The sequence below is a fragment of the Megalobrama amblycephala genome, linkage group LG1, assembly GCF_018812025.1.
Source record: "Megalobrama amblycephala isolate DHTTF-2021 linkage group LG1, ASM1881202v1, whole genome shotgun sequence".
NCBI lineage: Eukaryota > Metazoa > Chordata > Actinopteri > Cypriniformes > Xenocyprididae > Megalobrama > Megalobrama amblycephala.
This window is the reverse complement of record NC_063044.1, coordinates 69,760,254-69,783,928: the sequence shown is the minus strand read 5'-3', so window position 1 is coordinate 69,783,928 and position 23,675 is coordinate 69,760,254. Positions and strand designations below refer to the sequence as shown.

Here is a 23,675-nt window from a genome sequence, read left to right as displayed (position 1 = left end):
CGAGAGAGACCATATACATTTTATAATGAAGCAGAGCGGGGAAAAGGCTTTGTCGGGACAGCGTTCTCGCACGGAGAAGTGTAATTACACAACAGAGGCCCTCGTTGGTTTTCAGCTATGGTAAATAATGTGCTCACTCACAGAATCAGACACTACCGCTTTCTATATCACATTTCCTGTTATGTATTATGACATCATTTGGTTCGTTGGTCCGTGATAGATATTCTTATCAGCCTGACTTTTCTTTCCCCGTTTCTCCCTGTTTTCCCTCACCTGGTCTTCATGGATGCAAGGGTAGGACGGAGACTAGTTGTTAAGGTTTCGTCACACATCTAGTTTTAATGTACACAATGTATATGTGTGTGTGTTTCTTGGAATGCAGCCAAGAAAGGGTCCCTGCTTTTTAGGCCTTACTGGAGCCCAAGGCAGGCAGGGGCACTGGACCAGATGTTGACCATATTTAGACTTGTTTTTTCTATATGTACCACATTCCTATATCATGAAAGTATATTCTCATTGGACAATTGTTACACCACCCCCTGAACATGTTTAAAAGCCCTGTACTGAAGTAAGTCTGGGAGGAGGTTTTGTGAACGGATTGGCTTCATGTTCATGACTATGCATTCAATGAGTGAAAAAGACAAACTGAGAATGAGGCACGAATCGGGACCATAAATGTAAGATTAAATAACCTTGCAGTCCGTTAACTGGGTCGATTGCTTTCACATCTCAAGTGAACCGCTCAAGAGTTCGTTTGAAAGCGTACCGAGGCCACCTCTTCAAGCAGGTCTCGATACGCTGTTTGGTCCACTTTTGGTGCTTTCACACCTGCCCGAACGAACCGGACTAACGGGGGAAACGAACTCTGGTAACTACGATTCAACCGAACTAAATGAGGCAGGTGTGAAAGCACCCAAAGATCCTCTTTTAAACTAAAAGAAAAACTAAAGGAAAACAAAAAGTCTGAATTCACCTCAAACAAACAATAATTTGCTCAAAGAGCATCTGACATGTTTTTCTGGTCATTCAGAAAAACTTTCATTGTCGATCACAAGACAGATAACAAACAAACATCAGCCTGCTTCACACTAGATGAGTAAGTGAAGCGTATAAAAGCTTGCAGGAACAGGATGTGAGTGAGTGAAATGATCAGAGAAGTCCTGTGTTCATCACCAGAGAGAAGTCAGTTTATGGTTATGGCATTTTGATTCAAAATTACAAGGTCAAGAAATAAATAAATGAAACCTACGCATGGCTACATTACTCACAATAAGATCAATAACATTCATTCAGAAAACAGATGGAGGGAATTTTTTATTTCATTGTAACAACCCCTTGGATCTGAAAGCCTCAACTGATGTCATAAGTTTCTTTTAATTCACCATGCATGACAACGCGATGTATTCAAACAGCATCTTTATTCCGTATGCCATGCAATGAATCACAGCACCTCACAGCACTGTGAAAACTACAAAAAAAACAAAAAAAAATCATATTCAAATAAGCTCAAACACATTAGATAAGCATCACAAACATTATTACAACAAACATTCATTGATACATTAATTTTGTTAATCAATATACCTCGCTACGCTCTCCAAGGAGTGCAAATCAAGTATGATAATCCTTTCGTCAACATCAACGTAGCCTACATACAGTTCAGTTCAAATGATGCAAATTATAAAATCCATATTAAAAGTTTAGGCTCAAACAAGCAATCAGCATCTAACATGCATGCCCACCTGCCATCTAAATAAGCTCACTAGACCACCTGATCACTACGGCGTCTGAGAAGGACAATTTCAGCACAAATGTTAACGAATTTCTGGTTACAATTTATACATGCACTCACAAGGTACAGCAATAGACATTAAGATACAAAGTTCATTATTATATACAATATTTCATAACCCAATTCATACTTACTTTTTACATTAGGAAAATAAATAACAGTATTTTAAATGGTGCTTTACAGATTGCCTTAAAAGTGACACATGATCAGTACATGAATGCAACACAATCAAGGTATAGCATTAGAGATTTAATTAATAGTGCTGTGAATCTTTGGGCAGACACATTATTGATAAGATTAATGATTCATAGGTGTTCGATTCGATTCAAGAATGTTTTATGCAAATTCAGAACAATTTGATTCGAGATGATCCACATTAAAATTTGATGCGATTTGATTAATTCGATTCAATTATCCATATTTATATGCAATCATAGGGTTATTGAAATGATTCCCTTCGACATGTTCCTAGTCAGGGTGTGAATTACTCACTGAAACGAAACCTTTTGTTCACTGGTATTTTTAGTTCATGTTAGTTCTTAATGATGCTACATAACTTCATTTTAATAGCCTATAAAAATTGCCATTTGAGCATGTGATGAACTGGTCATTAGTTTAGGAGACTGTGCACAACAATTTCAGTCCATGTGAGGAAAACTGAGGCAGTCCACAGAAAGCATATTATATACACAGACTTATATATACAAATACACAAACAAAAGAACAAAATAAGATATTTCGAACAATGTTTGGGTTCAAACAACATTGGACACCATTACAGAAGGAAAAAGACTTTAGTGCTCCATAGAAACAAACTCTGTCATTCCAGTAATACTGAGTTCATATAAATGTCCAATGTGTTGAGATTCTCTCATAAATGTGCATCAGAGAGATCTCACACAATGAAGATCTTTTGTGAAGAAAGATTTAACTTTTGTTTCAAATTTCCACATTCAAATCAATCACATCACTTCTGAAAATTTGGATCAAATTCAAACTGCTTTTTGAGCTTTTTAGATAGGCTGTTGCTATGTGGTTGCTAGGGTACTCGGGGTGGTTGCTAGGGTACACAGAGTAGTTATTAAGGTGTTGCTATGCGGTTGCTATGGTATTTGGGGTGGTTGCTAGGCAGTTGCTATGGTAACCTGGGTGGTTGCTAAGGTGTTTCTAGGCAGTTGCTAGGGTGTTCTGGGTGGTTGCTAGGTGGTTGCTATGGTAACCTGGGTGTCAATCTAAGTCATCATACACAGATGTCATAACTTTTCTTTTAGGCAATACACCGAGATTATTTAATTAATATTAAGTATTGGCTGGCTAACTGATGGCAGACAGAACGGTTATTTTCTCTGCCAACTAAACTTCCAAAGCAAATAAAGTCACAGAACCGTTATGTGACTGACTCGCAGTAGGCACACAGAGTTGATTCATTACTGAATGAATAAGAGTCTTTGAATAACCCAATAATATAGACAATGATTCAGTGACCAATTAATATAGACAGCCACTTGATTTTATTCCTGAATGAATCAGTGTTTTGAACGAATCGACAAATGAATAAATGACTCCTTCTTAACACAATGACTTACCGCCACTATAGTGGCGATATCACTTATATAATCCAATCATTTCATTTTGTCATTTCATATTTCTGAATTACAAATGTTGCTTAAAATATTAATATCATTATATTATACAGTTTACTTATTTACTGTAAGTAGCTACATCTGAAAGCATCATGCAGTTGGTTGATACTGATTTAATTGGTAACAGCCTAGTGTCATATTATTCTAATTTATTTGACTACATTTAAGAATTTAACATTATAGATAGCATACATATTTAATAAGATTAGGAAAGAAATAATATATAAAGGTAAAAAAAATACCCCTGAAAATCATTTGTCCCATATAAGTTAATTTCTGACACTGGTAGATGGCATTAAATATGAAAACCCTTCATCTCTGGTTTATTGTACAAAGTTTTATTTCAGGGTTTTATTCATATAAAGGCATCTTTACACAGCCGATTTATAGCTACTCTGAAGCGGGTCTGTATCTGCTCAGGAGTCAGTGTAAAGACGCAATGCTGCATTAAAGAAAACCTAAAATACGCCGGGTCTGACCCACCTCAGCCCCTAGTATCAAAGGCGAGTCTGATACTGTTCTGGTTCAGTGTAAATGAACGCGGAATATAGCCGCCCTAAACTACGTCACTGTCATAACAACCAAAAGCATTCCAGTCAGCTCAGGGGGCGCGAGATTCAAGAAGCAGGAGACAACACATATAGGGCAAATAATAAAAATAATGTCATCCAACAAGGGGCATTGAAGTAAAAGAGTCCAGTACTCACATCGTGAAGCAAACCACCAAAATAAAAGCAGAGAATCGTCGTGTCATCAGTTGGCTTTCAGCGTTTGTAATCTTCCTATGAAGAGACTGTCAGATCAACGCACTGCTACATTTCTCTCAAATAAGGTGACGTTAAATGCTTAACACAATCGGCGTCACTGATTGTGTACTGTTATATTATATTCCAAAAATCATGTCCTTGAGGACGATATACCACACACGACGGTCTGTCTGGTAATCTGCTGCTGCCTGATACAGGCAAATGCTAGCATCATTTGTTGTTTCTGTCTCTTTGAAAAAAAAAAAAAAAAAAAAATGTTCGACCTCTTTTAATCCTGTTGTGATCTACCCGGTGTAATAATGAATAATTTCTTGTTGCATCGTTCCATCTGTAACAATTTTTATTATGACAAACATCAAAGCGTGAGATAGCCTATAGCACGCAGTTTACTACTTTCAATTTTCGTATTTTTTTATTTCGAGTTATATTTCATTGTTTATTATTTAATTATTTTTAAATTAATTTTGTTAACTGTTAGTTTTGAAATACTTATGTTCAAAGCATTGTTTCCTGCGATTTTAATTCCTGTGTAAATGCATTTATGCCGCTTCAGAGGAGCATTAAACAGTCTGTGTAAATGCACATTTTTGTGATTTTATGCCGCTTCAGACTTGGTTTCTGTGCCGCTTTTTCTGTGTAAAGATGCCTTTAAACAAGTTCACCTTAAAATCATTAGCCTATGTCAAATTCATATTTCACTACTGAATAAAAATCATAATAGAACTATAATAGATGTGATGTGAACATTAACTATGGTACAATATCATTTCTTTTCATATCTGTCATATTATTTCAAGTTCCTCCACTGTCCAAATCTCTGAGTATTTCCTTTAAAAAAAGTTATGACATCTGTGTATGACTTAAATTGATACTGGTCTGGGCTTCACTCACTATATCTGTGCAGTCGCGTGAGTCGCACAGCGTTGCCACACAGTTTTTGATAGGTGGTCAGCAATAATAAAACAGGCAGTGTGCCAAAGCTGTTGGCTATTAGGTAATTGTGAGTGCAGATGCAAAGTAAATTATTATTTCTGAGATAAACTACTATAATGATAATAATTCTGATCTAAACATGCATAAGTTGCCAAATTTATGGACACACAAAAGCAAGCCTTGTCTAGGCTCTGCCTCGATATGTGTCAAGTCATTCATTAGTCTGGCTGTTTGATGAGAAAGAGATTAAATGTAGCTGCAATAAACACGTTAAATGCATTGCAGCAAAGGACTATTATTCTGCTGCGCTAATGAACTTATACACATGAAGAGAAGATCATGTGATCTCAAAGACATGTGATTAGTTCTGAACATGAACGTTAATCTGACACTGGTGTTAATTACATTAAACATCAAATTCAAATACTGTGGTAAAACATTTTATGAAAGTCATATTCCTCACACTCACTGTCGATAATCACACAGTCAAAGCTGTGAGACTCACACTAGTATTGTGTTAACAGAGGTACAGGTATGAAGTGTAACATTATTAAAATGATTATTAAAGTGTTTGATTACTATGTTTCTTGGTTCATATGAAACCACAGCAGCTTTTTACATGCAGGTTCATCATCTCAACAGACACGGGTTCATTTCTCTCTGTAACTGGACGGATTCTAGAGGCTTATGAAAGCAGAAATGAGTTTTTGTTGTTGGAGCTGAAGTGTTGATGATGTCAGAGTGATTGACACTGGTGGGCGTGTCTAATCTCATTAAAGTAAACTCTCCTGCTCATTCACTCCATCTGGATCATCTGCTTTCAGCAGCAGCATCTCTACAGTCACTGATTCATTCATCTGTGGAGTCTGACAGAAAATACACAGACAATGACAAATTAAAAGAGATGTACTGATCTGGATTCAGTCATATTATACGAGACATCAAAACTAAAGTCAAGCATTTACATGTATAAAATCATTTAACACAGACTGTCAGAAGTTCATCTCACTTATTTGACAAGTTCAGTCTGGTTTAAGCTCTTTTCTCACAAATGAACATCATATTGTACTTGTGAACTCGTGCTAAAATGAGCATCTAAAATGTAAAGTTCATTTAAACTGTGTTTGAAATCTGAAAACTGAATAAAAACTAAAGTGAATGAAGCCACATCTTACACAACAAATCATGATCAGGCTTTAAAGATATTCAAACAACAGAATCTCACCCTTCATCAATGGTCTCCTCTTCTCTTCATTTGTGACGGCGGCACATAGAAACAAAGAAATAAAAGGAGAATGTTGCCATTTGAACAAGTGTGTTTTTGCACTTAAAAACATGAATATGTGTTTGACATTTCTATATAATCATCATTCAGATGCTGTTTCATCAGTGTGAAACAGACAAAGACAGTTTGCTGTTCCTGGAGAGAAGAAAACAAACATTTGTGCTTCATTTACAGAGCACTGATATAAATAATGCTGAAAAGCATGAATTCAGATTGATTGGGACACTTTTTGCAATTGAGTTGACTTGGAAAAAGTGTCCCAATCAAAATCAAACCTCAGATGAACAACACCAATATCACACTGTGTCATTATTTATTTAAGCACAATATGTAAGATTATTAGATTAAAATATCCCAAATCCACTAGAAGAGTGTTGTATATTTTGTTGACTTGTGTACATTAGCCCAAATGTTTCCAAGAATATTTAAATCCAGAGAAATAAGCGTGTCCGTACGTCGCCTATATGACATCATACCTGCGTTACCCTTGGTTTCCGAGGGTATTTATTTGTAGAAACCATGGAAACACCAGAGATGCTTTAATATATGATGTGTTTTATTAGACAGGTGAGCAACTGTTTGAATACATTCATCGACAGAAAACTAATCATGTTAATAGCTCAACACAGTCTTACTGTTTAAATCTTGTTTTCTTGATTTACCGTGAGTACCATGTTTTACAATGACTAACATTGATCTGTCTTACTGCAGTGTGTGACAAGTGTCTCATAGCAGCTGCAGAGTGAATATAGAGTAGCATTATAATAATTTTCAACACAATGTAATGTATCCAATATGATAAACAGCGCTGCGTTACTACACACATACACATGACCAGAAGAAGCAGAAGTGACACCTGCGGCATAATAAAAGCTCCACTGCTCTCAAGACGTGTGTCGCACTCGTCTCTCATTAGCAATCGCTCCAGTCTTGTTCCGCCTCAACGGCTTTCAGCCACATCCTGCTTCATTCTACAGTAATGTTAATAAATCTTTAATACATCAGCTCATCCATGCACATGATTTCTGTCCGAGTCCTGTCCCGATTCTTATCCACCAGCTGTAGACATGAAGACAACACCTCCCATGATTCAGTGAAATCAAGGAGTCATCAAGCTACACCTCTGTTTTGAATGAGCGACCTCTAGAGGCGAAAACTACATAGTGTGCCTTTAACAAAAACTAGGAGAAAATGAAGAAGCCATGGGGGAAAAACTAAGGACACTCTTACTGTAACATAGGAATCAGGGTAAGTAACTTGGGGGCGTGGATTTGCGCTACGCCACTGCGCAGAAGTGTATGATATTTGTTTGGAAGCATGGTTTGATGCAGACAATAGCCGGGTTTCCATCCAACTTTGCATTAATGAAAATTCAGCTCAAGAATATGTGCATCTGTGTGTGTTTCCATCAACTGTGTAATAAAAATGGACATCAGACTAATAAAGTGATATGTTCCGAACAATGACTATATATATGTCGCACAGTTATTATCCTCATTAAACCTGTCTAACGTTGACCGTCAAGAATGTCAGAAATCACTAAGAGTTTAGCACTGTTCATGCATACAAGGCTGTGCAACATGACAACGTTTTTAATTGATTTTTATTTATAAAGTTTTGTTTTATTTAAATGTATATGTAAGTTTACATTTATGTTCCAACAAACTTAAAAAATTCTGCTTGACAAATGCTCTAAAGCTTTTATGTAAATGATTGACAGATTTTTGTTTATATTACCTGTTTTATACATTTAATACTTGGTCAATTTATTGATTTGTTTGGTTAACTTTGGATAAATATTTTTATTTTAATACAGTGCAGTTCACAAGATTAAGATTCGAGAGATGGTTCAAGTCAGTGTTCAATAAATGATCTTAAGTTTAGAAATGTTGTGCATCCACTTATTATTAGTGTGACATTTTAGCATGCAAATGAAGGGAAAAACTTCAAGATATCGGCCCTAAAAATCAGCAGCACATATCGGCCATCGGCATCTCTAAGCATCGGCTATAGGAAAACTCAATATTGGTCGATCTCTACTACAGGCCTCAGTTAACATGATAAATGATGAAGTATATGACTAATAATGCAATAGCCTGGAGTCAATTATTCCACTTATACTACGGTTACCACACCTCAAGACACTGTTCTGATGGTGAATTTCAAGATTTATCAGGTTTTTGTCCTTAAAACACTCATTTCTTAAGCTTCTCATCTCAAGCCTCTGTTGCTAATTCCAAAACATAATTTCAGAACTATAATGGAGGCTCGAGCCTTGTAGAGAGACGCTGCTGTCAGAGACGCACAGACTCAGGTAGGCTAAGTCTCTCTCTCTCTATCTCTCTCTCTCTCACACACTGTGTTAATAACTGTATCAATGGTATTATAGTCTGCTATCTAATAGCGAAACTGTAAGTTTATCTTCCTCAAGAACTGCAGTTATAACCTCGCTGTGAAAAATGTCATGAAGCTTTTAAGTTGTTAAACTATTTTACGGATTTGTCAGAGCAGCGCTGACAACACGTTTCTGTGTGGGTGTGTTTGAAAGAGAGAGAGACACAATAAAACGTATTTTGTGGCAAAACCATGACAATTATTTGTCGTTTTCATACTCTTGCTTAATGTATTTATTAGCTTGGTCGGTGTCACTGTGGGTTTTGTTTCTTTTGCAGTTGTAGGCTGTAAGGACCAATTGAAATAACTGAAAACATTTGGTGAAGTGATATGGAGCAAAGAACAAAAGAAAATGTTTGGTCCAAACACTGTATACAATGTATACCATAATACCAATGTATACAAAAGTGGAACATTTTAACTATATAAACCTGAGGAGCTGCTCCTTTTTTTGGAGCTTTGAAGTTTTGTTTTCCCACTTTTAATAGATGGACAGAAATCTTGTGATGAATAAAAGTCTTGTGTGTTCGGGACGACATGAGGGCATTTTAGGCTTGATTATTCTTTAAGAACGACACAATACTGATCTAAAATAAAATCATAATTACAATGAAAGTAAATATTTCACTCACCTGAAACAGTAACAGTGAATATCTTGAATGAGGATTTGCCATTTCTGATGATCTTTAGTTTGTATTTTCCAGTGTGGAAAGTTCTGATTGTCCTGATGGTGAGATCTCCAGTCGGACGATTCAGATACACTTTTGGTATAAATCTATCATCACTGTACTCAGACTCTTCTTCACACTTCTCTTCTGTGTTTTTAGCTAAGAGCCAGTTGTGATCTCCAAACATCCAGAATATCTTATCTCCTGTCTGTATTTCAGTATTGGCACGTAGAGTCTCATCCTCCCCCTTCATCACTGACACTGACTTCTCTTCATCTGTCAAAGAAACAGAAAAATACAGAAGAGAAATCAGAAGCAGAAAACCAACAGCAGCAGAAATAAACAGAAGAAACATTGTCATATCACACCTGACATACTGGATCACAAACACATCATTTACTCTATTTTAAGATGAAAAGAGCTCAACTTGTCATTGTAGAAATCTGAATGTAAGTATAAATCTCTACAGCTCATGTGTGTTTGACTGATGAAACTGTGTTGAACTCAGTCTGTGTTTCTAAGAGTAAAAATCCACTCAAATGACATGAAATATGAGTGTGTTGAATTGTGTTTGTGTGAAGAAGCGCTTCTGAATGTTTGATTTGTGATCAGATAATGACTGTACTGCAGTTCAATAATGATCAGGAATAATGAGGAGGATTGTGACTGATAAAGTTGATCAAACAATCCTGCAGACAGAAGCAACACAGTCTGTGTGAAGAACAGCTTCAGAACAGACAACAGCATCTGAAAGAAGACTGTCTGAAGCTGCTTCATTGAGGAACCACATCTGTCTGAAACACCACAAACCAGCTCTGACTAAATACATTCATAAATTAATTCATTATTATTCAATTCAAATTAATTAATCTGCAACTGCCTGTATTTACAGTTGACTTCATGAAAAAATACCACATGAGCTTTTTGAGTCTTACAGCTTTGATAAAATAGAGACACATTTGAACACATTTTCAGTCAAGAATGATTGAACTCTGTCCATTAATTCCTCTAGAAGGTCTTGATCCTGACATTACAGTGTGTTGATTTCTACATCAGTATAGATCTGCTATGGAAGCAGTGCAGTGATATGATGAACAGCTCAGAGTTTCTCCATCATTAATATAACACAACTGAACACTTTTATAATCATATTTTGACACAAGGTCTGTCATATACACTGCTGCTGTTTCACTGAAAGACTTTGTGTTACTCACCACAGACGGTAAGACTGAAGAGTATGGATGCTGAATAATAACTGCTAGTGATCTCCATCTTATATAATCCAGAGTGTTCAGGTCTGGTTTGTTGAATTCTGAGAGATCCAGTCAGAGGGTTCAGCTTCATTTGGTCTCTGAATTCATCATTAAACCATCGAGGGTTCTCACGGTTCTCTCCAGTCATTTCAGCTATGAGTTTCTCTCCAAACTTCCACTGTATTTTATCATCTTCCTGTATTTCAGATTTATACTTCAGAGTGACAGAATCTCCCTTCAGCACTGATTTATTCACTTGATGTCCTGCAGCAGCACAGAAACAGAGATCAGAAATTAGAAACAGAAAACTAACAACATCTGACTTAGGGCTGGACAATTATGACCTAAAAACAAAACCTTAATTAATTGAAATTAATTGATTAATTTTCCTTGATTACTGAACATTTTTTTTTTTTTTTTGCCCTCATAATTCACTTACAAGTTTTCTTCTGTAAATACGTTTGACAATTAAAAGTGGGATATTTTTCCTATTGAAAGAGTGATCTAGACTTCCGGTTTTGCCACCTCCGTAATGGCCACGTTTTAAAGCAGCTCTTTGATGGCAGACTGAAACAATAAAACGGACGAAACATGAATAATAAAATAAAATATGATTTAATGAAAAGGATGAAACAAGGTAAACGTAACAAAAAGGAGGAAACTAACACTGGTTTGCCTGAAAGAGACGCGCTGATATGGTGGCCGAAATACTAGCGGAGATGAGGGCCATGAGATAAGATTTTGCCGGTAAGCTAGAGGGAATAGATGCATCGGTGAAAGAAGTTAAGGAAGTGGTAAAAAGTCTTGAGAACAGAATCGAGGAATCAGAGTAAAGGATAAGCGCATTGGAGGATTGCAGTGACAGAACTGAATGATTGCTAACGTACATACTAACAAAACAGCACCAACTTGAAGGAAAATGGACTTGGAGAGCCGATTACGCAGGTCAAACATCCGCATCTATGGAGTCAAAGAAAGGGCCTAAAGAAGAAAAGATCATGGCAGAATTTATAGACAACTTGTTAAAAAAACCTCTTCAATCTACCTGCTGACCAAGATTTGGGCATTGAGCGTGCTCACAGGGCTCTCACCACGGCTCCGACAGATCCTAAAGCGTCTCCCAGGTCAATAGTGGTAAAGTTCCTGCACTTTCCGACTAAACAACAAATCCTGTTTAAGGCATGGAGTATAAAAAAAAGTTTTAAAGTACAAGGGGAACATTATCTCACTGGACAATGACTACTCCTTAGATATTCAGTGCAGACGCAAGGAGTATAAAGACATAAAAAGACAGCTAAAGAAATGGCACATAAAGTTTAGATCTCCATACCCCGCGCTGCTCAACAGCTCCCTTGAAACCGGCGAGAATACCTTTCACTCTGCGTGGGAAACGGCAGAGGGACTGAAACATCAAATTACAGCCAACCTTTCAGAGAGTGAACTGATCAAAAAGGAGCTTTCCCAGGTGGGATGGCTCGCACAAGGACAGATCAGAGGCAGACACCTCACGCGTAGAGTACTGAGTGACATGAGAGCGCTGACTACATAGGCCGGTTGTGTGTACCTCTTTATTCAGAGGAGAAAATACGGATGTAAGTTTAGTTCAATATGCTGATATTTAAAAGTTGAATGTATCATTATGACTCAGTTTAAAAATGGGGGAATACTGAGGTTTTTTCGTGTTTTATAAATAAGTGTTTCAGCTGATAGAAAATATTCGTCGGTTACTCCAATGTCCAGGAACATACAAATACAACCTCAAACCCACAATGGGAGAAAGAAAAAAAAAAAATAAATAAATAATTTTTACAGAGATACATAAAAAAGAGAAAAAAAAAAGTACAATTATGTCAGGCAAGAAAGTAAATGTACACAGTAGAATAAGGAATCAGGGAAGATTATTAACATAATGCCAAAGAGGTGTCCATATCCACCAAAAGTCCTTAGACTTTAGATGTGTATCATAAGTAAGTTTCTCGAGTGGAAGTAGTGTAGAAATTTGAGACATCCACAATTTGAAAGAAGGAACCTGAAGGGAATGACCACAATAGCAATATACATTTCTTTGCTAAATAAACCAAAATTAAAAGCAGATGTTTAGTATGCGAGTCAAACATTGTCTCCACTCCAATAGATAACAGATACAATTCCAAAGATAATCGATATTGCAACTTAAGGAGCTCTTGTAAGAAATGGTGTATTTTGATCCAAAAAGGGATGATTTTATCACAATACCAAAAGCAGTGAAGAAATGTTCCCTTGCGCTTTTTGCAATTAAAACAGAGACCAGAGGAGTTTCTATAAATCTTTTTTAGACGCAATGGTGTGAGATAGATTCTGTTGATAAACTTGTAGTTAAGTTCATGAACCCCCAATGAAGTACACTTAAAGTACAAATTATTACATATGGCAGACCAATCTGTGTTATCGATTCTGTGACCTAAATCATTTTCCCAAACACTCTTCAGATTCTCTAAGGAGGAAGTACATGTGTCAGACAAAGCATCATATATAACAGATATTAACCCTTTAGAAAAATGATTTGTCACAATCTGTTCAACGCGAGTAAGTTCAAATCTTAATTTGCCATTATCAGACAAAGGTTTTATAAAGTGACGCAACTGAAGATATTTGAAAAAATGAGATTGTGGTATGTTATATTGGTAAGATAATTGTTGGAAAGATTTTAATGTTTTACCTGAAAAAAAGCAAGATATTTTTGAGACCCCCAATTTGAACCAGACTGAAAGACCTATATTATGCAAAGAAGTGGGAAAATCAGGGTTAAAAGCAACAGGAGATAGAAAGGTAAGATTGGGTGGGATATGAAGCCTTTTTTTTTTAATTATCCCAAGGACATATACTAAGCATGAATGAGTCTGCCTTCATTGGCAGTGTTGGGCACGTTACTTTAAAAAAGTAATTAGTTATAGTTACTAGTTACTTCTCAAAAATAGTAACGAAGTTAGTAACTAAGTTACATCATTATAAAAGTAACTAATTACCAGGAAAAGTAACTATTGCATTACTTTAAAAAAATTAAAATATGTCAAATAACTTGAATGCCCACAATATTAAATATAAGTCTAAGAATAAATTATCCTTGATCCGACTCGTGACTCATGATCCGCTCTTTCTTATGAAATTTCTCTGTACCAACACTATACGTATTGGTAGCCATTAAAGAAAATGTAGTTTCATATTTATGTTTAAATAGTCCTATGTTATGTTTTAAATTCATTTACTTGATTATGAAAAGTGAACACCATGAGTAAGATACATCATAAGATGCGCAATATATCTGGAGATGGAGTGGGTCAGACATGATTTTGACCACTTCATTAAGTTTTGTTTTGTAGAAAGCCTTTCTTTAAAGGTGCTCTAAGCGATGACACGCGTTTTTAGGCCAAAACATTTTTTGTCACATACAGCAAACATCTCACTATCCGCTAGCTGCCTGTCCCCTGAACACACTGTAAAAAAACACGGTCTCTGTAGTCGCCACAAGCTCCAAAAACGGCAACAAAAACAAACTGGTACAGCCTGGACCACGAAACAATAAACAGCGCCCCAGCCAATAACCGACAATCAGCGTCAATATGAAAGATACTCACATTTTAAATGTGCGTTCATGACTGTTTCAGGAAGAACGTAGGGGAGGGGCAGGAGGAGCAGGAGGGAGGGTCTAGCTAGCCTCTGTTTTGTTTGACAACACTTTGAACGTCAACAGGAAGTTACTCCACCCAGGATCACTTAGAAGACCTTTAAAGTGAATTTCGTTTTGTAAAAATTGTATCTTAATTTTAATCAATGTTTCATTAACCAATTGCCTGGATTTTATAAATAAGAAGCAAATATAGCAGTATTGCCGTAATCATGGCAGGCATGGGCGCGATCACTAGTGCGTAAACTGGAGCACGACTTATAGGCTAAATGAATCGAAACTCAGCGCGTAGGCTGCTTGCCTCACAGACATGAGAATTATATCTATAGAAAGCTTGAAATATCTAAAAACGAAAAGAAATAGGCTACTCTGATTATATAGCCTAACCTGAATTAAATGTGCATCCTCTCTCTAGGCGCGTCCAGTATGCGGAGATGATGAGAGTCAGCATTGTCAAGTCAAGTCAAGTCAAATTTATTTATATAGCGCTTTTTACAATTTGTAATTGTTTCAAAGCAGCTTTACATATTAGGAGCACAGAAAAAAGAGAAATGGTTAAAAATAAGCTGTACAAGCAAGCGTGGTAATATGTAACATATACAAGATGGTGCTACATTAAGCCAATGTCGGCTGACTCCCAGGGGTGGAAAAAAACCCCTAGGAGAAAAACCCAGCGTGCTAGCACTGGGAAAAAAGTCCTAGGAGGGAAAAAACCCCTTGGAAGATATATATAATATATGTAAATGGATATGGAGATCAAAATCTGAATTATACATTTTTATTATAGAGATTAAAAATAGATTATATATAAATATATGTAAGCGGATACGGAGATTTAAAAATCTGAATTATAGATGCAGCCAGAACTGGATCTGTAGGCCCATTGTCTCCTGGGCTACGTTGTAGTCAGGTCCAGACACAGGTTCTCCATCTGATCTGGATACGGCCTGGATCCAGCACCCGGAAAACCTCAGGATAAGCAGAGAGACAGATATTAGCGTAGATGCCATTCTTATTCTGATGTACAGGTATATCTAGTGTTATAGGAAATGTTCTCGGTTCCGGCCGACCTAATTATTGCAGCGTAACAATCCTTTAACGGATTTGAAAAATGTTAATGTATTGATAATGTGTTATGTGTATGCAAGAGCAAAGAGATGTGTTTTTAGTCTAGATTTAAACTGACAGAGTGTGTCTGCTTCCCGAACAATGCTAGGAAGATTGTTCCAGAGTTTAGGTGCTAAATAGGAAAAGGATCTGCCGCCTTCAGTTGATTTTGATATTCTGGGTATTATCAACTGGCCTGAATTCTGAGATCGCAATAGACGTAAAGGACTATAATGCACCAAGAGCTCGCTTAGATATTGGGGAGCTAAACCATTTAGAGCTTTATAAGTAAGTAGCAAGATTTTAAAGTCTATACGATGTTTAATAGGGAGCCAATGTAATGTTGACAGAACTGGGCTAATATGGTCATACTTTCTGGTTCTAGTAAGAACTCTAGCTGCCGCATTTTGGACCAACTGTAGTCTGTTTAAAAGCCGAGCAGAACAACCACCCAGTAGAGCGTTACAGTAATCTAGTCTTGAGGTCATGAATGCATGAACCAACTGTTCCGCATTTGTCATTGAGAGCATATGTCGTAATTTAGATATATTTTTTAGATGGAAGAAGGCGGTTTTACAGATACTAGAAACATGACTTTCAAATGAAAGATTGGTATCAAAGAGCACACCCAGGTTCCTAACTGAGGACGAAGATTTAATGGAGCACCCGTCAAGTGTTAGAGAGTATTCAAGGTTTTTTCGTGAGGAAGTTTTTGGTCCAAAGATTAGGATATCAGTTTTTTCTGAATTTAATAATAAGAAATTTCTTGTCATCCAGTTTTTAATGTCAGCTATGCATTCTGTTAGTTTTGTGAATTTGTAGGTTTCGCCAGGGCGCGAGGAAATATAGAGCTGAGTATCGTCAGCGTAGCAGTGAAAACTAACACCATGCTTCCTAATTATCTCTCCTAAGGGCAGCATGTACAGAGTGAAAAGCAACGGTCCTAGTACTGAGCCTTGTGGTACTCCATATTGAACTTGTGATCGATACGACATCTCTTCATTAACTACTACAGACTGATAACGGTCAGATAAGTAAGATTTGAACCATGCCAAAGCAATTCCACTAATGCCAATATAGTTTTCAAGTCTTTTTAAAAGAATGTTGTGATCGATAGTGTCAAAAGCAGCACTGAGATCTAATAACACTAATAGAGAAATACAGCCACGATCGGATGATAGGAGTAGATCGTTTGTAACTCTAACGAGAGCAGTCTCAGTACTATGGTATGGTCTAAATCCTGACTGGAAATCCTCACAGATTCCATTTCTTTCTAAAAAGGAGCACAGTTGTGTTGAAACTGCCTTTTCTAGTATCTTTGACAGAAAAGGTAGATTCGAGATTGGCCTGTAATTTACTAAATCTCTCGGATCTAGTTGAGGTTTTTTAATAAGAGGTTTAATAATAGCCTGCTTAAAAGTTTTTGGCACGTATCCTAGTGTTAACGATGAATTAATTATATCAAGAAGTGGACCTACGACCTCTGGAAGCATTTCTTTCAGTAGTTTAGTCGGCATTGGGTCTAACATACATGTTGTTGATTTTGATGATTTGATAAGTTTAGATAATTCTTCCTCTCCTATAGCGGCGAATGATTCTAGTTTTACCTCAGGGACACTACAGTGCACTGTCTGAAGCGAAACTGTAGACGGTTGCATGTTTATAATTTTCTCTCTAATATTGTCAATCTTGCAAGTAAAGAAGTTCATAAAGTCATTACTGCTGTGCTCTTTGGAAACGTCAGCAGTTGAATCTCTGTTTCTAGTTAATTTAGCCACTGTGTCAAATAAGTACCTAGGATTATGTTTGTTTTCTATTAAGAGATTTGAAAAATAAGTAGATCTAGCATTTCTTATAGCCGTTCTGTACTCAATCATTTTTTCTTTCCACGAAAGGCGAAAAACTTCTAGTTTTGTTTTCTTCCAACTACGTTCAGCTTTTCTCACAGCTCGTTTTAGAGCCCGAGTGTGCTCATCATACCACGGCGTTGGATTAGTTTCCTTAATCTTCTTTAGACGTAAAGGAGCGACTGCATCTAATGTGCTGGAAAAGAGAGAGCCAATAGTTTCTGTTGCAGCATCGAGTTCTTCTAAGTTGTCAGGTGTACTAAGGCGATGAAACTGCTCGGGGAGATTATTTATAAAGCAATCTTTAGTGGTAGAAGTGATGGTTCTACCATATTTATGGCTGGGTGGTGGTTTTGTAGCCTTGGCTAACTGTATTATACACGACACTAAATAATGATCTGATATATCATCGCTCTGCTGTAGAATTTCAACAGCATCAATATCAATTCCATGCGACAGTATTAGATCTAAGGTATGATTACGACAATGAGTGGGTCCTGACACGTGTTGTCTAACTCCAATAGAGTTTAAAATGTCTGCAAATGCCAATCCAAATGCGTCTTTATTATTATCTACATGGATATTAAAATCACCAACAACAAGGACTTTATCCGCAGCCAGTACTAACTCTGATAGAAAATCAGCAAATTCTTTGATAAAGTCAGTATGGTGCCCTGGTGGCCTGTATACAGTAGCCAGCACAAATGTCAACTTACATAATGTTACATAAAGCACCATCACTTCAAAGGAGTTATATTTGAAATTCTTTTGAATGATTCTGAATATATTACTATAAATTACAGCAACACCTCCCCCTTTGCCTTTCTGTCGAGGATTGTGTCGATAGTCATAACCTTGAGGACTAGACTCATTTAAAATAATGTAATCGTCTGGTTTTAGCCAGGTTTCTGTCAAACACAGCAAGTCTAGTTTATTTTCTGTGATAATTTCATTTACAATAAGTGCTTTTGAAGAAATAGATCTAATATTCAGTAGCCCAAGCTTTATCATTTGTTTATCTAATTTATCTGTGATTTTCATTTTTTGAACATCAATTAAATTTTTACCCTTAAAAGGTTTCGGAAGTTTTTTGTATTTACTAGTTCGAGGTACAGACACAGTCTCTATGTGATAATATCTAGGTGAAAGAGTTTCTATGTGCTGTGAATTATTTGAGTTCTGTGACGTGAGGCAGCTAGCAGACGGTCGGTTTAGCCAGTTTGTCAACTTCATCTTCGCAGCCGACACTGATTCAGAAAACATTACTTTATTAATGAACAATTAAAATGTCTCCTTGCTGTTTTGGTCACATTCATAATCATTACTTTTGCCGGTTCTTTATGGCAAGCTTTATGTGCGCTTGAATGCTATCATATTACGATCATTATTATGTAGGGGTGTAACAATATATTGTAGTACAATATTTCGCAATGCAAACATGTTACGATATGTATCGTAGAGTGATGGTGATACTTTTACGATATGACGGCAGTCTAATCTTATTGGTTGAGCTGACGTGACCTACTCTGCAACATGTTGGCTGCAGTGAGAGAAGCGGGGTTGTTACCGCATATTAAGGGTGTGTCTCAATCAGCTCTCTAGTTCAGTAAGTGTTTCGTGCACACATCGAATCTTGCAAGCAGGTTTAAACCTTTTCTCGTGGCTTTCTTTCAACCAATCAGCCTTTCCGTAACAAAACATCAAAATCACAGTCAAACAGCTGATCATAGCTGTACAGAGTGGTTTTTATATCTTATCTCCATAAATATATCTAGTAGTAAATGCAAGGGCTAGAAATCAATTTATCCTTTGTTGAAACGTCCTACTCCCAGAGCGCAGTTCATGGTTGCATAGCAACGACCAATGCCACGGGAGTGCAAGGGCCTTGGAAAGAAGGAGAAGCGGTGCGGCCGCGCCTTCCACACGATTTTAGACGCAATATGTAAATGGTCCCTTAGGAGTCTTAATTCTTTAAATTAGTTCATTTATTTAAAAAAACATTAAATTTCAATAATTTTCCTTGTTGTACATAGAAGATCACATTTCAAGGTTTAATAAAAACCTTCTGTATTCAAATTAACAGCTGAATAGGTCTGTCTGTCACTGAAAAAAAAATGTTAAAATTAACATGAAACTGAAATTCAAATAAGATTTTGTTCAAAATATTGTGATATGTATCGTATTGTGAACTCTGTATCGAGATACGTACCGTATCGTGACCTGAGCGTATCGTTACACCCCTATTATTATGGTTTATTCTATCTAGTATTTAAGAAATTAAATTAATATAAATGTGATTAGTCACCATTTGCGGATCTTATTACATCCCTTGCGGTCATGCAACATGATCAACACCAGGCCCTGCTGGACTTACGTCAAGATCAGGAGAGGCGGTTCCAGGCTGTCCTCCATGCCCAGCAGGAAGACCGCGAGAGGTTCCGAGCTGGATGGACTGGGAGGTTCGGCCAGAAGCCATGGTCCAACGAGCTGTGCCCACCCACCTCCCACTCAACAAGATGGGGCCTGAGGATGACCCGGAGGCATTCCTAGATCTTTTTGAAAAATCAGCCGAGGTTTATGGATGGCTGCGGGACCAGTTGCTGATGCCTGGTCCCACTGCTCTCCGGGGAGTCCCAGGTAGCGGCACAGCAGCTTCCGGTGCAGAATCTCCTGGTCTTCGATGACCTGAAAAGGGCCATCATCCAGCGGGTTGGCTGGAGTCCTGAACAACACCGCCAGCGCTTCCACTCCCTAGAGCTAGGCGAGTCCAGCTGACCCTTCGTGATGGCCCAACAGCTCCGGGACTCCTGCCGCAAATGGTTGCTGGCCGACGGACGTGGAGATGATCATCGATCGAGTGGTACTGGAGCAATTCATCACTCGGCTTCCAAGAAGAACAGCCGAGTGGGTCCTTTGCCACCGCCCCACGTCACTGGAGTCGGCTATCCATCTCGCGGAGGACCATATGGTGGCGTGCCCCGGGGTCGGCGAACCCCTCCCATCAGCTTCTCTCTCCCTCTTTTCCACCTCCTTCTCTCTCTCGACCTGTCCCTTTACCCAGGTCCCGTCCGCCCGGCCCTCCTCGAGTCCCCCCCCGGGCGGGAATGGCCAGATTCCCTATTCGGCTCCCAGAGTCCCGCCCAGGGGGGCGGGACTGGCACTGGCCGGGTTGGACCCGCTCCTGCTTCTCCGCTCTCTCCACGTCAGCCGCTTAACCCACTCCCTGCCACTGGAGCGGTGAGGAGGTCTGGGCCGGCCTGCTGGCGTTGCGGAGACCTGGACCATTTTGTGGACAGGTGTCGGGTTATGGAGGTGGGGACAATGATCCAGGTCCCGGACGTCCCGCAGGCTGCCCCCGGTCAAGCTGGGTGGTACCAAATACCTGTGAGTATCAAGGGGGGTACCTATCAGGCATTGGTGGATTCAGGATGTAACCAAACCTCGATCCATCAAAGTGTGATACAATCCGGGGCATTGGATACAAGCTGCATGGTTAAGTGCGGTGTGTGCACGGGGATGTGCCAGTCATTATTCAATTCCGGGGTCAAAAACATAGTGTTGAGGTGGCAGTTAACCCGCACCTCCGGCATCCATTAATTTTGGGAACCAATTGGCCAGCATTTACAGAATTGTTGGGGATTTTATGTACGGATGCCTCTTGGGGAAAAAATGCATCGGAGGGGAACGCGAGTGTGCAGGCGGGAGAGACTGAACCGGGACCACTGAGCACTGCCTCAGGGGAACAGAGCGAAGTCGAGAGACTTATTCTCTCGGAGCGCAATGATTTTCCCCTGGAGCAGTCTCAGGATGAGAGGCTGAAATGTGCGTTTGAACAGGTCAGTACCATCGACGGTCAGCCTCTCCATCCTGGACAACCGCTTACCTATCCATATTTTGCAATTATTAAAGATTGTATCGAGTGACCCAAGATGCTCAGACAAAAGAAGATACAACACAGTTATTAGTTCCTAGGAGCAGCCGGGAAATGCTTTTTCAGGTGGCTCATTCTAATCCAATGGCTGGTCATCTAGGACAGGTGATGACACTAAATCGCCTCATGACCCGATTTTTTTGGCCGGGCATTCATGAGAATGTGCGCAGGTGGTGCGTGGCTTGTCGTGAATGTCAGTTGGTAAACCCACTGGCCGTCCCAAAAGCGCCTTTGCGCCCAATTCCATTAGTGCAGGTCCCCTTCGAAAGAATTGGTATGGACCTCATTGGGCCATTAGAGCGATCAGCAAGAGGACATAGTTTTGCATTAGTCATTGTGGATTATGCAACACGATATCCAGAAGCAGTGGCTCTCCGCAACATTTCCGCTAAGAGTGTTGCTGACGCACTGTTTTCTTTAAAGGGGTGGTTCAGTGGCTTTTTTCTAGGCTTGATTGTGTTCTTAGGACACAGTTTAACATGTCTTAATGCTTCGTTTTTTTGAAAACGCTGTATTTTTCATATATTTTACCTTTATTCTAAACCTCTGTTTCCACTGTCATATGCACGACTCGTTTGACTTCCTGCTTCTATGAAGCCACTCCCTCCGAAATACGCAGTGTGCTCAGATTGGTTAGCAGGTTGGCAGCTGGCCCAGTGTATCGTGATTCGCTGAAGCGTCCGGAAACGGCACGCCCCTTACCATCCGTTGCTTCAGTCAAAATGTAAATAATGCCGTCTATATTGCTGTATCAAATTAAGCCCGAATTAAACACAAATGAAGAGGGTCAATTGCAATCGTGGCTTTTAAAGGACGATTATGAATGGTATTTCATTTTGTATTTGTGTCAAAGTGTTTAGATATGCTGTCACTGCTGTTTGTTAGCTTTCAATATACAGTTTTATCCTGATTAGCTTTACTGTAGCTGAATACATGACTGAGTAGTCGCATTTTTGTAAACGCAGCGTTTAATTTATAGCATGAACAACTGTTTGTCTATGAACATATACGTTTTTAGCTAACTGGCTAGCGAAACAAAAACGAGTTGCTCTTTGTCCTTGATGCAACCAAAAATAGCAACAGAACTATAGGTCTAAAAGACTTGTACAAACAATAAAACGTACTTACAGTTTGAAGCCAATAAACAGCAGCTTCTGTTTAAAGTGGGAACTGCTGCATCTTTCAGTACAAGCCTTTGTGCATTTAGTAATAGCCATCCAGCATTGAACTCGTGTAGATTCTGGAAGCTTCTTCAGCGCTGCATCCAGTGTAGAAAATATCACAGATTATAATGGGTGTTATTATCTTTTGACGCGTCGCACTGCGCCGCGCCGCTCGCGTCCAGTGTACACAACTCTTTCGCTTCCACATGCTGCACCACATGGCCTCGCCCACTTAGTTGCATGTTCCCAGGGGTGTGTTTGAGGGTTTATGATGTCACCAACCCATTGTAGTCCAAAACCGGTAGTGTTTGTAGTCATTAAACTTTAAAAGACAATATCTCCGTTTACATTGAACTTTCAGTGCTGTAACTTTGCAGATACTGTTTATGCTCAAGCAGCAACTTTACACACTAACTAAAGTTAAAAAAGTGAAATCGCATTGAACCACCCCTTTAATCTCCCGAGTGGGGATTCCTAAGGAAATGGAAATGGCCGAGTGGGCGTACCTTCATCACTGAAGGTAATGAGTTAGCTGTGATGCCTTCTTCTTTTCTCTTACATTTTCAAGATGCTCATGTAAAATGGGGTCATAATGTGCTAACAACTCAAGAGTGCCGAGAAAATTTCCATTATGGACATTGTCTAGTTCCAGGGTTTTGCCTCTGAATGCAAGATTTCTTGAAGCCAAATGAATGGTCACATCCAAAAGCCTCTCCAATAATAATGTGTTCTCAATTTCTGTCAGTATTTGTCATTCAACGTGACTATCCACACCTCCTGCTGCCAATATGGAGTGCTGAAGACTTTTCCATTTCAAATAGCACTGCTTATGGGGGGCATGTGTCTCATGTTTTGGAAACTTTTCATACATTTTTTTCCATCTGACGTTTGCTGTTTTAAGCCCATCTTTGCTATTTAGTGCACTTTTTGATGGTGTTTTCTGCTCATGAGAGAAGAGCAGACATGGGATGCAGTATAGAGCTTTTGCACTTTCACTATATATAAGCCAATCTCTTCTGATTTTCTCACGCCCATTAGCGGACTTTGCATACTGAAGGTAAGTTGGGAATGGTTTGCCCTCCATATCTTTAGGTGTGATATTTCCAATACCAATTTTTGCTCCACCTTCACTGGCTAGCATTTGAACAATAGTTTTCCTGTGCTTATCAGTAAGAGTTGTTGGCCATAATCCTGGGTCCTCTGACAATCCCTCACCAGTATCCCTAAG

The 23,675-nt window shown here is 38.6% G+C and overlaps 1 protein-coding gene across 5 annotated transcripts in view; it reads right to left on the bottom strand.

Moving 5' to 3' along the window:
- Positions 1-1,301: 1,301 nt before the first annotated feature.
- Positions 1,302-23,675, bottom strand: part of LOC125246458 — a 140,655-nt gene continuing 118,281 nt past the window's right edge. For 4 of the 5 annotated variants that reach the window (XM_048157433.1, XM_048157457.1, XM_048157447.1 and 1 more), the window contains 4 exons: positions 10,697-10,999; positions 9,447-9,758; positions 6,361-6,384; positions 1,302-6,001 (listed from right to left, as the gene is read on the bottom strand). In XM_048157433.1, coding sequence (XP_048013390.1) covers positions 5,985-6,001; positions 6,361-6,384; positions 9,447-9,758; positions 10,697-10,999 — 656 coding nt within the window. In that variant the 3' untranslated portion in view covers positions 1,302-5,984. The remainder of the gene's footprint in view (positions 6,002-6,360; positions 6,385-9,446; positions 9,759-10,696; positions 11,000-23,675) is intronic. The other variant, XM_048157440.1, reaches the window with a different exon arrangement.